Source organism: Chlamydotis macqueenii, chromosome 15 (genome assembly GCF_036417535.1).
Source record: "Chlamydotis macqueenii isolate bChlMac1 chromosome 15, bChlMac1.mat, whole genome shotgun sequence".
Taxonomy (NCBI): domain Eukaryota; kingdom Metazoa; phylum Chordata; class Aves; order Otidiformes; family Otididae; genus Chlamydotis; species Chlamydotis macqueenii.
In genome coordinates, this window is record NC_141570.1 from 13,531,980 (window position 1) to 13,548,922 (window position 16,943).

The 16,943-nt window shown below is 54.2% G+C and overlaps 1 protein-coding gene across 3 annotated transcripts in view; it reads right to left on the bottom strand.

The window, feature by feature from the left end:
* Nucleotides 1-16,943, bottom strand: part of RAB11FIP3 (RAB11 family interacting protein 3) — a 71,788-nt gene that overhangs the window by 11,508 nt on the left and 43,337 nt on the right. For 2 of the 3 annotated variants that reach the window (XM_086760010.1, XM_086760012.1), the window contains 4 exons: nucleotides 12,868-13,055; nucleotides 9,593-9,766; nucleotides 5,197-5,331; nucleotides 2,065-2,100 (listed from right to left, as the gene is read on the bottom strand). In XM_086760010.1, coding sequence (XP_086616136.1) covers nucleotides 2,065-2,100; nucleotides 5,197-5,331; nucleotides 9,593-9,766; nucleotides 12,868-13,055 — 533 coding nt within the window. The remainder of the gene's footprint in view (nucleotides 1-2,064; nucleotides 2,101-5,196; nucleotides 5,332-9,592; nucleotides 9,767-12,867; nucleotides 13,056-16,943) is intronic. The other variant, XM_086760011.1, reaches the window with a different exon arrangement.

Consider the following 16,943-nt stretch of genomic DNA (forward strand, 5'->3'; position numbering starts at 1 on the left):
CACTCTCTTCACTTTTCTTCGTTACGAGTGTCCCAAGGCCATGTGTTATCCAGCAAAGGACAGAGTACTGCACTCTAGCTGCTGATAAGGTGTGTAAAAGTGGGGGGCAGCAGGTGTAAGGGGAGGGAGGGGAGGAAAAAAAACCCCTGAACCTGTTGTGAAACACCTCAGCCCACCTCCCCGGGTGGTGATGACAGCAAGCTAATCATTAGCAGAGATGTTGGTGTCCACAATTTCATGTTGATCTAAAGGACGCTGCCCAGAACGCCCCGCGCCGATCAGCTCTGTCGTCTTGCAGCAAAAGAAATCACTATTGCCACGGGGAGGAGTTGTATTGCAGCTCTGCAAACCCCAGGGAGATGCTGCCCGGAGGAAAACCACTCTGCTCTCCCACTGCAAGGCGAACGATGAGCGGCTCGTTTGAGAAGGCAGGGCTGCTGTGAGCCGGAGGTGAATAAGAAAACCACCCAGGTCTCTTTGAACCTCAGTTTTCCCTAGGAATTTGTAACGTGGGCTCTCAAATTCACCCTGCCACACAAATATTCATGGAGCATAACTGGCATTTACTGGAGAGACCGCAGCTGAATACCAGCCCTATTTCGCATCCTCACTCCGAGCATATATTTAGAGTCTGAAGCCTTGGGCACGTTTGTCATTTAAACCACGCCAAGCACCACAGGGCCGAGGCAGCTGAGGTTTCTTGACACGAGCAGAACCCCGATAACACAAGTCAAGAAAGAGCCCTTACCAAAATGAAATCAATTTCCTAAAAGCAATTTTTTTTGTGTTGTTCAGTTACTCCAGTGTCTGCAAAGGGTTTTCTTTGGGCTGATCTTAAGGATCTGGCTCAACTCTGCAGCAAAACTTGTTTTATTGCTTGTTATCACAGACCAAACTCGATCGCTCCTGAATGAGCCGATATTTACCTGAGCCCACGAGTCCCACGCTCAGAAAATAATCTGGGCCAGGAGGGCTCAACCCCTCCGTAGACAGGGCATCTCCCTTCTCCAAGCTTTAACTCACATCCTCCCCAAATTTGCTCTGTCAGACACTGACAAAAATGAATCCTGAAACAGGAAACCTGGGGACAGGCTGCTCCCTTCAACCTCCTTTCCTGTCAATGTTTTTCACAAAGATTTAGAAAGTAAGATGACCGGAACTAGGAAATGTCATATCGAGGAGCCGCTTCCTCGCCAGGAGGGAAATGGTGCCAGGGGAGACTTGCTGACTGCAGGAGAAGCGGAGAAGGGAAAGGTGTGAGAGCACGGCCGGGAGGAAGAGGCGCGCAGGAGCTGCTTGGTCAGCGCAGGGAGCAGGGGTAGGACCATCATCACCCAAATCGAGCAGATGCCATGGGGACAGGATGGTGAAGCTGAGCGCCTGGCGTCATCGAGAGCGGCTGGACCCGCTGCCCCAGTGATTCGGAGAAAAATCTGCAGCTTCTGTGCAGTCAGGGATAAAAATGCCCACAGGGAAAGGGTGACCGGCATCACACGGAACTGTCCCGCGGGATGGATGCGGCGCAGCGCGGGGTGACTGGCAGCTGCCCCCCAGGAATTCCCCAAAGCCTCCGACCAAGCCCATCGTGAGGAGTGCACTGAGCAAACCAGAACCAAGGGAGTTGCTGGGTGGCTGGGTTTTTTGGGGTGATGGAGAAACCCCTCTGAGCGGGTGTCCTGACTGCGTGACCCTCCAGAGACCCGCCACAGCGGCAGCGGGGAGGATGGAGCCCAGCCAGAGGAACGTGTCCTTCGGGAGGCTCCTTCCCCACGCCACCGCCCCCTGCTAGGGCACTGCCAGGACGGAGCGGGGAACGCCCCCCTACTTTTGTTTTGGAAGAAATCAAGTTGACCAGCCTCCAGCCGCACGCACAAGAGAGAAATCCTCCTTCCAGAAAAGCAGCTCTTGCAAACTATCTCAGAATTAATCCCGCTTTTCCCCAGTGCTGTGCAGCACGCCCAGAAGTAGGACACGGTAAACTTATTCTGACATTTTTCCTTCCACGGGCCCGGCAGCCGGTACAGACACCCCTCTCACCAAGCAGTAATAAGAGCCTGAGCTTACCTTGCCACCTTCTTGCTTGAGAGTCTTTTATTTGGACTGCAAAATGAAGAAAAAACAGGAAAGAGTTAGGAAAGCTGACAGTGGAGAGCAAGGGAAACAGGAAACGGCGAGCAGTCCGGGGCACGTCCTTCGCTACGGCAGGGGAGTGCCCGCGCGGCATGCAAGGCCAGCGCAGCCCGGCCACCGCGGGGTACGGCAGGCGAGGAGACCGCTCACGCGTTTATCAACGCGGTGAGAACGAAGCTGCCGAAATAACGCCGCGGAAAACCTCACCGCCTCCAGCAAGGGTGTCCTCTCAGCGGCTGATCCCTGTCCTGAAAGCTGATCCCCAAGGAAAGGGGCTAATAATAGCGGTGAGCTTGGTGGGCTACGCCTTCCGCACCCCGCGCACCCCGGGCACTCCCGCATCTCTCCTGCCACCCCTCCAGGAGATGGGGGACAGGGCACAAACCACCCGCAAACCGGTACCTCCAGCCTTCCGCACGCTGCTTGGGGCGTCTCACCAAGATTGTTTCTCCCTATTTGTCTCTGGGTCAGCAGAGAATTCCTGCCCACTTGTAGCTCAGAGATTTAGGAGCAGTTGATCGTGGCTCTTTCTGGATTTTAAATGCGGGCGCTGCTACAATCGCTGGGGAGAGGTGCGGGCTCTCCTTTGCACAGAGGGCCGGCAGAGATCACGCTCTCTGGCTCCGCGTGAGCCTGAGCCAGCTGCCACCATACCACAGCGGTCAGGGCTGAGCTACTGCTCAGCATGACCCACGGCGCGGACGGCCGAGGTCTGCGTCACCCTGCCCCTCGGGACGGGGCTGCGGGCTCTCCTCGCTGAGAAAAACAATTAAAAAAGGCGTTTTTCAGGAACAGCTACTTGCTAAGACGCTCCTTCCAGTCCTCTGGTCGTGATTGATGCAGCCGCGCGCAAGCAAAGCAAGCGGGACTTGGATTTCACTCCTCACCGTCCACCCAAACGCACGCTGTTGTCAAACACATGGGACGCATCACTGATACCAAACCGGCACTGAGCGACGGCAGCCAACGCAGCGCTAGCCCGAGCGGAGAAGCAGCAACTGCACTCCCTGCTGCTTAGCTCCGTTTAAAGAAAAAATAAAAAAATAAATAAAATCATCTGTGATTCCTGCCTAGAGCTGCAACAATTGCACTAGTTCTTAGACAGAGGACTTAAAATAGCACAGGATAATTTCATTTTTTTAAAAAAAAAAACAAAAAACAACGAGCAGAGGCTGTTGTCAGAGTTACCAGCCCTCGTGTCAAAAGGGCATCCTCACACCCCAAAGAGCGCAAGAGCCGTTGCTGGCCGGGCTTCAAGGACGCTCAGCACCCGCGCCCTCGTGTTTGCTAGCAGCTGTAACGAGTCACGCACGTCCTCAGCACCGGCGGGAGGAACAATATTTTCCTTTGCGCGCAGCTTATCAGAACGCAGCGCTGGCACCTGCAGCTCTCTCTGGAGGGGATGAGGCACGCCACCGCCGCTTCAAGGGCACTATAACAAAACGACTTTTACAAAACTGCTCCATCTCGGGCTCCTGGCGGATTCCTTCCCTGCCTTCCCCTGGCACAGGCTCGGGTGGCAGTGCCCGACACCGGGGCCGAGCTCTCTACCTTCTTCCGACCGTAAAACGCGGCATGGACACCCACAGCCTCTAAGAATGGGGCTGGGGCTTCATCCCAGCCGCCAGCATCCTCTGGAGCTGGTGTCTTCAGGCTTCGCCCGCCAGCCACGGTGTGAGGCCGCTTGGCACAGGTTTTGGTCCAGTTTCTGCTGCTGGCTTCGCAAACGGGTCCTGCCACAACCCACACGGGGACACCGCTCACGTCCTCACTGCCAAAGGGGTGGGCAACGCGCCCTCCACTGGGTCAGCGCGCAGCGGCGCTCGGAACAAGTTTCCAGCAAATTTGTGCGTAAGAAACCCCAAACACGGATGGAGGAAGCCTGCCTACTCGCCCTGAGCCCAAAGGGGCTAGGGAATTCCCACCGCGACACCACGGGATGGGGAAGCCTCCTCTGGAAATCCCGTCCATCACAGGAAGGGTTAGCTCAGCTTTGCAGGCAAATCTGGTGGAGAAAGCCCGAAACGGAGTGGAGCTACTTGGTGCACCCAGGGAAATCCAGTGTTCTCCTTAACAACTCCATAACCCGAGACCCATCACCGACCCCACGGCCTCCAAACACAAAGGCACTTATTTGCCTGAGAAAGACAGAGTGAGAAAGGTACTTTTTCCACTAAAAAAATTAAGTTCAAGCTCCTATTTCTTTTCCAGTTCTCTTCCCACAGCTACACAGCCCAGGAGAGCTCCCATGTTACCCCGTCCCCGTAGAGGACAGATAAGGACCAAAAACCGGGCCTGAAACAGCACACCAGATGCGAGCGGAATGATTAACGCCACCATCCTTTCACCCAGCAGGCTGCAAAGGTCTGAAAAAACCAACAAACAAAGAGGAAATCCCTCCCGACCTGTCAAATCCACAAGTCCAGCTGGTGGGCCTCAAACGTTACGTTCAAAAGCCCAAGAGGTCCTCAAGCAAAGGCGCTGGCGTTTATCTCGTCTACCCGGCTCGTTGTGGCACGTAGGTGGGCAGGCAGCTGGCAAAGCTGGGCGAAACAGGATTTTACGGCTGCAAAGCGAGCGTCTACAGGAGAGCTCCCAAGCCACAGGGAGCAAATTGATGTTTTTGGGTTACTGCCGCAGTGGGAGGACGGGCTGGACCCACCCTTCCAGGTTGAACCAGCAACTCGGGCGAGCCTCCACGCTGGGCGTCACCGGCCAGAAGAGCGGGCAGTGTTTCCCCGGGTGGCAGAAATACTGTACGCGATCAGCTTAGGGCTTCGAGTCCCCGTGCAAGGGCTGCCTTACTCGGGGCGCGCGGAATCCCAGGGACATGCAAAGAGGAGAAGGGGAGACTCTCATTGTCTGCCAGACCTCCGCTCACCCTCCACAGCGTTACCACAGCCTTTACCACCTGGAGAGGCTCACCTCCTCCGCCGAAATTCAGCCCCTTTTGCACCCAGGAATCAAGCAACACGCCAGCAAAGGAAAGCCGTGCCAGACAAGGAGAGTCTTTCCTTCAAGGACGTCATTCCCGACGCCGCAACGGCCCCACGCAAGCCCAATTACCTATTCATTTCAAGATCATTCAGGCGAGCGGAAAGGTCCTCGAGGCGGTTGATTTGTTTGTGGCACTGGCTACAGTAAAACTCAAAAGCTTCATCTGCGATAATGCTGCGCAGTTTCGCAGCGAGCGGGTTGGCGCTAGAGAAATCACAAGGGTCATTTCAACAGGACAGAACAGACAGGGCTGATTCTCGTCCGTGGCTTCCACAAGCTGAGCTTAAGTTTAGGCAGGGATGCTTTTGGTGGGAGAGACAAGACTTGCAACGAAAAACTTCAGACTGGGCAGACTGGGTCACCCCCCCCTCAGTTTTAGAAGCCAAATCGCAGTCAATATGGAGCTGCTATCACAGAATCACGGAATGGTTTGGGTGGGAAGGGAGTGTTAAAGCCCACCCAGTCCAACCCCCTGCCAGGAGCAGGGACATCTCCAACCAGATCAGGTTGCTCAGAGCCCCGGCCAACCTGGCCTGGAACGTTTCCAGGGGTGGGGCATCCACCACCTCGCTGGGCAACCTGGGCCAGTGCTTTACAACCCTCATTGTAGAGCATTTTTTTTTACAATTTTTACTTTATCAATTAGCAGGACTTCAGTCATTGTCCTCCCAGAGACCAACAGCAGCTGAGCTTGGCTCATGTTCCCAAACCTCTGTGCCAGGACCCCCTAAGAGCCCAGGGAAGCCTAGATGCGTGCTTTCCACAAACCCACACGACTACAGAGTTTATTTTCCGATATGATTTTCCAAGCAACTCGTCTCAGGAGGCTCTAGCAACCGGTCTGCCTTGGGGAAGGCAGTCCGAACTCACGCACTGGGCGTGAGACGGGAGCTCACGGACCGGGCGCTGTGATGGAGAGCCAAATCCTTTGGTTGGTCACACCATCTTCCAGCAGGATGCTCTAAAAATAGATGGGCTGTGGAGCTGCAGACCCACTGTCAGCGATGCTCAGAGCCAGATTTTCATCGCAAAGAGCTTTTAAGCTAAGCTGAAAACGGTGGTCGCAATTCCACCGCTCTTCTCCTACAGCGTGAGGCGCAGAGAGGCCAAGCAGCAGCGTGGCGTCGCTGCGGGGAACAGCATTTGGCATGGGGACACGAGGGTCTACAGGACTTTATCAGCCCGTGGAGCTAATGGGTCCGATCAGCGCTGCATTTCCAGCTGCTGACGTGGAAAGCAAGCTCTGAGGCATTCACCGATGAAGGGAGCCGTTTCCCACACCTGACGTGACTTGGGCAGGACGGAGTTTGGCCAAGGGGTTCTGAACACCAAAGAGTTTGTGTGACTTTGGGGCCAAATACGTGCCACAAATCCTTTCTGAAGGGAAAAATGCTTCTGGAAGCCACGGACTGTAATCAAAGAAAGGTTAATAGTGAAAAAACAAAGCAGTTCAATAAGAAAGACAGGTAAAGGTGTGAGCAAACACAAGCAAGCTTAGAAAACCAAAAGGCATCTGACAGGGCTAGTCAGTCCCGTGAGACAGATCCACACCGGCAAGTCCCAGCCCGGGAGATGCCGCGTGCCCGGGACACCCCAGGAGGGGTCCCCTGGCCCAGCACAGCCCCCCGTTGATGTTTTCTGGTGGCAGCAGCCCAGCCACCTCCAGGGCCAGGCCTGTGAATTTGTGCTGTCTGTACAGTATTTCCAAGCCCCCTTAGAACAGGCAACTGGACAAGAGTAAGCGCCAAACTGCTCATCTCTTCTCATTCCTGGAAAAAAAAAATAATTGGAGAACATTCCCCCTGCCCTCTAGTGCAGGTGTGGACCCAGGATAATCGTTATTCAGCTGCTCAGGCTTTGCGCAGGATAAGAGGTGATAGACTTTGGGACACCTGGAAGAAGCAACGTGCCCTTTTCGGGGCGCTGCCCCCGTGCCTGACCACACATGAGCCCCGTTCAGTGAGTGTTCTTCGCCCCTGCCGGGAGGCAGAAACCGCTCACCTGGCTGGGTGCACCCCTGGGTGAGGCGCGAACCCAAATCTAAGAAGTATTAACGAAAACAGGGAAAAGAAGCGCAGAGAAGAAGCCACAGGCCAGCCCGGCAACACTTTGGGTGCGCACGGATTTACCTGGCCCCCGGCCACGTTGGTTGCTCGCCTGTTGAGTGGGCGAGAGCTCAACCGCACTGCGCCCCGAGGCGTCCCCACCTACCCCTCGTGGCGAGCGGCCAGGCTCTGCGCCACAGCCTTCCTCCCTCCTTCCTCCACCTCCCGGGGCGGCGTTTGTCTTCCACAGGCCGCTGACGCTTACTGACGCGGCATCTCTCAGACAAAACGGGTGCGTGTGAGGAGCCTGTCCTTTCCCATCCATTTCCCAACAAGCGTTGTGGAGGTACTTCTCTAGCCAGACAGACGTGCCAGGGAAGAGGTGCAACCCAAGAGGAAGGATCGCAAACACACACACACACAAGGACTAAGGGGGAATATGCAATAACCCACAGCGTTCCCTGAAGGCTCTTGGTTCTTGCATTCATCCTCCGGTGAAGATTTGGAGGGGTAGCAGGAAAATTTGTCGCCGTTAGTGCCATTTAGAGACACTAGTAACACGGCAAGGGTGCACGGCGATGTGACCAACTACAAGTGAGCGTTCCTTGTATTCAAGCCACAGCCAAAAAAAAAAATAAAAATTCAGCCTGAACCAGTGATATCCTGTAGTTCTTTAACGGAGTGAAACCTTAAACGCTCTGGGGAGGCAGGGCTGTGTTCAGAAAAACAGCACAGAAAAGCTCAGAAAAAAATCTCAGAGAGGGATCAGCTAAGGAGCTTCACGCAGGCAGCGACAATCCAAGGAAAGGGCTAGACCCGAAAGGCAGGAGGACACTCTGTGCTTCAAACAGAACCTTCACTCTGGAGGTGTTGCAGGGTTTATCCGCAGCCCGCCTTCCTAGCGAGCCCCAGCAGCGAGTCTCCAGCACAAACCAGCACGAGCTACGTGGCCACACGCCGAGCGAGCCCCTCCCGGCAGGGGAAAGGTGCAGCGCAGCACGAGCTCGTGGATCCGATCCAAAGAGACAGAGCGGCAGAGGGGAGACGGTGCCCTGACAGAGCCACGTTTGAGCACTGGAGTGTAGGTAACCTGGGAGCTCCAAACTGACCTTAAAAGCAGAAATTTAACTGATTGCAAAGCTCCTTCAGCTGAGTATTTTCTTGCCACGAGCCTTCTGGACTAGCCTGGAGGCCCACGCTCAAGGAGAAACTCAAAACGAACACCAAGGCTGATTCTTATCCAAGAGCACATCCAGCATTTCCGCCCAGTGCCATCGGAGGAGAAGGGTGGATGAGTGACGTGTCCCTTCCACGGCAGGGTATCCCATCACACCGAGCACTGCAGCACTGGCTTGCCGAAGTCATGGGTCAGGCATGCTCTACAGTACCACCCTCCTAGTGCAGGTTTAGTTAACGCCTCCAAAATTGCCACTGCACCAGCAAAAAAGAAAGTCAGCCCTGACCTGTAGCTAAGCGCACGTGTGGAGATCTGACAGCGCTTCTTCCCCGGCAGCCCTGGGCAACCAGAACTGCCCAAACTCCACAAAGGGCTTCAGGAAGCTGGCAGAAAACAGGCAGATCACAAAAATAAAGTTTTGAGGGGTTTACACTGCTGCAGAAAGTCACAAAGATGTATTGGCCCAGAGGAAAAAAAAGTATGTTCTTGTCTTCCACACAAGCGTGCGGCTGGCAGGGACCGCGCCTGCCTTGCGCAGAGACGCACGGCCCGCCGGAGGAACGCGTCAATCTGTCGTCACAGAGACTTCGTGGGCTGCAGCAGTGGGTCATCATGCCATCTTTGACTTCGTTTTCCTTAGAAAGCAAGTATTGACGGGGTTTGTACTGTCATACCAGCTCCTCAGCTCGCCCTGCACGGGCTGGAAAACCAAGGTTTGCCTGGTTTCAGACACGGTGAGAGCAGGAAAACACTGCAGCCTGCTTCCCGCTCCACGCATCCCTTTGGCTGCCTAGAGAAGGAAGGCTGCCCAGCTTGTGCGAATCAAACCAGCCAAAAATACAAGCAAGGGAGAGAAAAAAAAAGAAAATAATCTTCCAACAGGACCAGGGATAGCTGTCCCTACCCGGAGGTTTGGTGAGGAGCCACATCCCTAACAGGAACGGGAACACGACGCTGTCCTGGACGCACGTGAAATGCAGCCTGCTCTTCCACCTGCTGCGTCAGTGCCTCTGGCTGGGAGGATGGCACTGCTCAGGAAAAGGAGAGGCTGAAGGAGGCAATTCCTCTCCCACTTCCGAGCCGATTATCCCATTGTACCCAAAGTTTGCCGGGAACCCCCTCTTGCAGGATGACTAGTGTGCAAACCCGAAGGAAACAACAGCTCTCACACACACAAAGCCTAGCGAAGGCACTAAGCGCGTGAAACCGGTTAACGTGCCGCCAGCGCCGCGCCGAGCGTTACCTGGGAGAGAGGAACGAGGAGCTGCTAAAGCTGCTTTCCCCATTACACAAGCTGTCCGAGAACAAATCTGCTTCATTCCCTTCTCCGTAATCCTCAAAGTGCTCCTCTCCGCTGATGACCGTAACGATGGAGTGGCCGAGGTCCGAGCCCAGGGGCAGGTCGTGCGGGTGGGATCTGCGAGAACCAAGAGGAAGAGGTTAGAGGTGGCCACCGCAGCAGCCATTGCCCATGACACATCCACTTCTCAAGCCACGGCCCCGTTTTGGCAGCCCAGGCTGGCCCTTCCTTAAAATGCAAGTTACTCAGCCTTGAACACCGCAGGGAAAGCCCAGGCACCACTGGGAACCTTGCAGCAATTTTTTTTTTTTTTTTTACAACAAATAATGCTTTTTCACACAAGCTCCCCTGGCACCTGCAATGCAGGATTTGGGGGTAGGACGTGAGGGGTTGGTGGCAAGCCCTTGCACGGCACAGGCACAGGCAGAGCAAAAGCTCCGTGCGTCCCAAACACACCCTAAATATGTTTGGAATTACATCACCAGCCTACACGCCGGGCTCACGGTCGCTTGTTGCTGTATAATCCTATCAGGAACCCAGCAGCGGGGTTTAACGCTCCAACCTCCTCCACGAGACAAATCCCGGCGGTTTACAGGCAGCTGCCAAATCCGGCAGCGACAGAGCCCCGGCACAGGAAAAAGCGTTCCCTCTGTAAGATTGTCAGGAGCAGGGAAAGGGCTGCTTTTTTGTTTTTAGCACCGGATCCAGAAGGCTGCAGTGCGTTAAGCCTCAGCCTAAACCCTGAACACACCCAGCACGGGTCCCAGGACGTCCCCGGCTCGGAGGGGACACAGCTTCGCACAGAAGTTGTTGTTTTGAGCACGCAGCATTGGAAGAAGTCACGCCACCACGCGCCCGCTCTCAGAGGACCTTCCTGCCCAGGACGGCAGAGGTTTCAGAATTAAGCTGGGAGGAAAAGGCAGCGGGGGTTTGTAAGAACCAGGCTGTGAAAGCAGCCCACGTGTCTACGTGGGCATTTGGGTGGGGGACTAGCACCACTCTTCTCCCCAAAATTCAGTGCTAAAAAAACCCTGCATTATTATAAAAACTGGTATTTCAGGCTGCGCCCCCATCCTCAACCACTGGCTAGGAGAGACCAAACGGGGGTCTGACTAGATTGCTGTACTAAATCCAAAAGAAAAAAAGATTACAGATAAGCCATTTATGACCAAAACCCGTGCCATCTGAAGGATTTGCCCTTATCCCGTTAATCAAAAACATGTCAAGCCTCCAGCCAGAACAGCAGCAGATCCCTATTTAACCGCAGACAAGTCCGTTCCGGCTTGCGGGCACCTGCACGTCTTCCTCGCGCGCCCCAGAAGCGCTGCTCTGCCCCACCGCAGCGGCCTCCGTCAGAAACGCGGCGGGTGAGTCAGACGCTGCAGCCAGCAGACCCGCCGCCGAAAGCGTCGGAAATCTCTCTCCAGAAATAGAAAGGCAGAGGGCGGAATTTTTAAACTCGCCAGCAAAATCCAATCCCCAGCTCTCTAAATTTGGGGCTGCGGTCTGACAAGCACCGTGCAGAGGAGATAGGATCAGGCACCTGGAAACGCTCACCAGGGACGCTTCAGGCAATAAACAGTACGAGTGTTTCGTATACCGGGGGCTCCGGCAGTTCTCAGATCCAGAGTCCAACTAAACCTTCACCACACGCAGCCTGAACAACCGCTTAGGCTCAAACTAGCTAAGGTTCGTTGAGCTTTAACTGAAAGGCAGCGTTGCAGCTTTGATTCGGCCCACCAGCTGCATCGGTTGGATTGTACTTGCCCACCGTCCCCTGGAAGAGCTCTGGGCGCTAGAGGTGTAAAAATCTTGTCCTGTTAGAGGTTTGATGGCACCAGAACCAGCCCTCAAAAACTTGGCAACAGACTTCCAGAGATTTCCATCTCAAGCCTTCCAAATCTTTAAGCCGAACAAACTTTTTCCTTGATTTTTTTTTGGTGACCTGGAATTTGCGCACGTTTAACACACCTGGCAGCAGGCACCACTCAGCCAGAGCACCCAAGGGACACCCGACCTTCCCAAGCCCACACTGGGAAGAGCTTCAGGAACAACCTAAGCTTCAAAAAAAAAATTCCCAAGCAAAGCATTTTGTACCTACAGGCAGGTGAATCTGAGGCACGTCATCTTCCCCAGGGGACGAGAGCGCACGCAGGCCGCCATGGCCCTGCCGGAGACCCTCCGCTCAGCGGTCAGGGGGCTCAGCAACCGATTAGATCCCGATTTAACTCTCACTGAGCGGAACGCGCTCGGGCGGGGAGAGCCTAGCCAGCTAATCTCATTTCTTCCCTAATGCCCGGCACCCTTTCAGCCCTGGCGCTGAGCGCCTGGCACCGCTGACCGCTCGCTGACGTCCTCAGGTGTGCTTTCAGGGCGGGAGGGAAGCCCGGCGCTTTTTAAAAGCAACAGGAACTGCAAGTACTCATCAGGGCACCGGGGCAATGTGGTTTTGGCCAAAAAAAGAAAAAAATTAATTAAAATCTGTGCCTTAGCAGACCTTAAGTGATGACGATTCCAGAGGCTGCAGCACAGACCGGTACTCTCGGGTCACTATTCCCTCCCCTCCCGCCTTCCAGCATCCCAGTTTCACCCCCCAAAAAATCAACTTTTCCCACAAAATCTACGAAATGAGGTGGGCCCAGCAGCAGTTTTGCCAGCAGCAGTTCAGACACGGGGACAAAGATCTTAGCTCACGCTCCTGTGCTTCAGGCACGAGCTTAAAACTAGTTATTACAGGAGTGGTTGGAGATCAAAGGGCGCACGCGTGTTTAGGAAAAACAAGAACACGATGCGCTCCCCTCTGACTTGAAAATTATACGTTGCATTTCTGGCTTAAGTGATAGATGAAAAAGTGCGAGTGTTTCAGGTGTTTGGATCATCTGAGACCTCATTGTGGAGGTGAAAGAAGCTAATGAGGGTACAGAAGTTCTCCCCAAGGCACGCAACGATTAACTCAAAGAGATTGCCAGGCCGAGCTCCAAAACGGCCTACGCATGGTGCAGTCTAATTATTATTATTATTATTCTTAAAGAAGAGCTATTTTGGTCTTGCATGAAGTTACAAACACAAAGAACAAACCAACCAGTTTCAGCAAGACAGACTCAGCCCACTTTATTTTAAATCCTCGGGCTGCGTCTCCCTCAGTACCCATCTGCTCCCAGTTTGCCAGAGTTTCCTGCCCCGCACGGCGAATTTTGCTGCTGGCTGCTCCCACTCACCCATGCTCCGGCTCCTCGATGGGATCCGTGAACTCCGAGTGGACGGTGGAGTCAATGGCACTGTCCGTTTCCACCTCGTCGTGCATCTCGTGGTGTACGAGCGTGCTGGTGTCTTCATCCGTGAAGGTTTCGCACTCGCTGTACGTGCTCTCCGAGCCCATGTAAGCACTGTCAGTCACCTCATTAGCCTGGCAAAACACACAAGAGGGAAAAAATAAGACAGTACAGCTACGCAGTTTCATCGCAGAGCAGGACAAAACACGCACGAAGCGGCTAATTACCGCTGCGTCGCATTTCTAGGCGCAGAAATCCGACCTCCCGGAACCGGGGTGAGCCGTACCCCACGTCCAGGGACTGCTCCGGCTCCAGGGCCGAGCACCGCGCGCCGTCCCGGGGCGCACCACCATCTCTGGGCCGCGCGTGCTCTGCAACAGCGGTGTTTGGAAAACAGATTGCAGAAATACACACGAAACAAGAGTTGGAGGGAGATTCCGCTGCGAGGCAGTACGGGTTTGTCGAGGGATTACCCACTGCCGACTCAGCGCTTCTGATCACCGCTGCTTTCACCCGCTCCCTTTGGAGAGGGCGCATTATTAATCCGAATTCTCTGCAAAAACCACCTCTCAAAATTACCAATTACCCTTTAAGCACTTTTTCCCCCCATCTAGTAACACGAGGGCACCTTCCATCCCTCAACGGCAAATAAGCTGGTTTATAAATCTGCATTACAGCATCTGATTCGCAGGGACTGCATCAGCAGGACACTCAAACCTCCGCACATCAGCTGGAACAGCATCCCGAATATCACCACATCCATTGCCTGCAGCAGGCAACGGCCAAGCAGCACAATTTATTCTTTAGGACAGGGGTTTTCCCCTTAATTCTGCCCCTCAGGCAGGCCTTTGGTCCTGCTCCGCTCGCCTAGAACCACCCCCAAGTTTGGAGGAGCTGTGGGAGCACTGGAAGAAACACCCTCCTAAAGCAAAAGCTCGTTACGCAGCACAGCGCCAGCTCATTTCCCAGCACTTATGGGATTTCCCCTGCACGCTCAGAACAAATCAAATCATTTCTGGCTCTGGGATCTGTCAGCGCTGGCGCTGAGCTCCGGCTGATGTCCTGTCACCGGAGGTGCCGGGCAGAGGGACGGGAGCCCTGTTGCCTGGCCTCAAGAGAAAAAAATAGTGATGAAAAGTTTATCATTGGGACCAAACTTGCTCAGCTGCTGGCTGCACCCCCTCCAGCACGGCGGCAGGGCAGAGCAGCACCAACACTGCAGCAAACCTCTCTTCCTCTGCCAGAGACACACAGAGCAGCTTTCAGTGCCTTTTACAAGGATTTTCAAGGAAACGAGATTTCTCAAAGCCCTGCATTACATCAGCTGGGAAGAAAATACACAGACATGTTGTGTTTGTGATAGCAGAATGAAAAATCACGCCAGAAGGGTTCATTCAAAGCAGGGTACGCGTACGTGTTTGTACAGCAGGAGAGCACCAGCCCAAGGCAGACAAACACCCCGCTGCCATTCCGTTGCCTGGACTTCACAAACGCTGCTCTCATCAGGGCGACTCTCCTCCTTCGGGGAAATACTTCACACCCCAAAGAAGCTCTGCAGCTTTCTGCAGCCACGGACGGAGACAGACGCACGGACAGGAGCCGCTCTTGTAAGCTTGGCTCGGCTTTCACGGACGCCACCTTGAAGTTAAAACACCGCAGAAAGCTTCGCAGAGCCGGAGTCGGAAGCCAGCACCAGGAGGAGATGGGGCTGTTCAGGTGAGCGTGATTCAAAGAGGCAGCAGCTTTCCCTTGCCTTCCAGAGAAAAACAAAAGCCTCCGAAAACCCCCGCCCACTTCAAGAAGTGTAAATCCAGCAAGACTGCTTGTATACCTACAGCTGGGACCGGCTTAAGCGCTTGACTGGATTTACGCGGCACTTCCTAGAAACACCCTTCGGGCTCTTAATGCTGGAGCAGGAGGAGGACGAGGGAGATTTGGAAGCGGAAGCCTGGCCTGCCAGCTCGCTGGCGGACACGCAAGGACACCGCACTATTGCCGAGCCGAGCCTGGCAGCTCCGCAGCCTCCAGAGGAAGGCATGCTGGGGCAATCCGAGCGCTTTTCCAAGCTATTTCCAGCATACGCCAAGTTTTGGAGGCCAGGCTTCAGCGTATCAGACAATGTTGTGTTGCAGCATCTGTTATATTTTGCTCTGGGGGGGAAAAAACCCATCTCCAGCACGCACCGCATGTCCCCCGCGCTCGCAGCAGCGACAATGCTTTGTGCCGGAGTGGGAAGCAGCACAGAGGGCCTGAGAGATGCCAGCAGCCATCCACATCTCCAGATTTCCCTGCGTGCCTCAAACGGACGCTTTCTGCCTGTTTGGAAAAGGTTTAATGCCAAACTGGAAAGAACTTTGCTTGCAGATTTACTTATTTAAAAAATAAAAAAAAAATTAAAAAAAAAAAAAAAAAAAGACCTGTAACACTATTTACAAACTTTCTTCGTATTTAGCAAAAGGAGAAAAATTTCCCTTTTGCAGCCTAGATGATGAGATTTCAAACGCAAGAGCCCTATTAAAATTCAACCGGCGCGGTCAATGAGTTAAGAAGCAGCTGAAACGTTAAACAAAGTCCTTCTCCTGCGCACAAGTGCGGAGAACTTTGCTTTACATTTCCTCACAAATTAAGTTACTACAGCTCCAGAAAAGGTGCGAGGAGGAGACAGGCAAAACATTCGGTCTCACCAAATGTCTGACAGGGCAAAGCCAAGCCAAGCCCCTGGGCAAAGGTGCAGCTGCAGGTCGCAGAAAACTCTTGTTTTATGGCCTCACGTGCGCTGACCCTTTAAACTCCCCTGCACATCTCTCCTCCAGCTGAGTTTGCTGTTCTATGAGGATGCAGAAAGGAAACACTTCTTCCAGACGAAAAAACCCCATGAGATGCTTGGAGACCTCCGTGGGCTTGGGACAGCCAGGCACGGCTGTGGGGGCTGGGGAATGTCCCACCACCAGGAACGTCCTCACCACATGCAGAATGAGGTTGGTGCCACCAGTATCCGTGCGTTTTACATTTTTTATCAAATAAAACATATCCTTAGATGCTTCAGGTAAACGTCAGACCTTAAAACCGGAACGCATAGGCAGAGCTCCGGGACCGGAACAGGATCATGGTCCGACTGAGGCTGCTGTCCCAGATCCCCGATCCCCGATTTCCGGGATCGGAGAGCCCGGCAGTGAGCGCTCCTGCTTCTAAAAGGAAACAGAGGGATGAAACGGGCATCAGGGTGACGTAACGTGCACTGATAAAGCCAGCGCAACGACGAACCGCCTTTAGGAGGCTTCTCCAGCAGCAGCTCATCGATTCCTTCGTAACAATTGTTTTGACTAAACGTTGTGAAGTGCTGTAGAAACCACATGGATTCAAAAAAAGGCTGTTTGAACATGTGGAGAAGAAACAAGGCTATGGGAGAGACCTGCAAGGGCTGGGCAGGGACAAGCTAAGCTTTGATCAGCGATGGACAGAGGGCTTTAGGCCAAGCTTTGGTAAGGCGTTGCCTTGGAGAGGAGGGCAAAGGCTAGTGCCCAGGGAAGGTCCTCCCACGCGTTTTCTGCAGGGCTGGTCTCCTGCTTGTGCCGGAGCCATCGAGGCATCCTGAAGATCTGCTGTTCTTGGCCAGAAACGCTCGGAAGCTCGGGAGGGGAAGCGGGGGGAGAGGAAAAGGAAAACCAACTCTGTTTTCCCAGCAAGCGTGAGCCTGTTTGTGATAAACGCCAGCTAAACACAGGACAGACGGGGGAGACGGACCGAAACCACCCTGCAAGGCCACCAGCTGGGACCACTGCCCTGTCTGGAGCTGAGCCACCGCCAGCCCTGCGATCCCCCGACCACCAGCTCTGTCCGAAAGGAGAAGAGGAAGAGCAATCCCACTTGCTGGGTGCAGCGTCCCGGAGAGGCAGCCTGGTCGGCATCGCCAAGCCCAGCATAGCTACTGCTGCTGCGGCATCAGCCTGCCCAGGCAACCTGTGCTTAAACTGGCTTTAAACCAGTTTAAAGCCGGGCAGAAGGGAGGTTAAGTTGTGTTT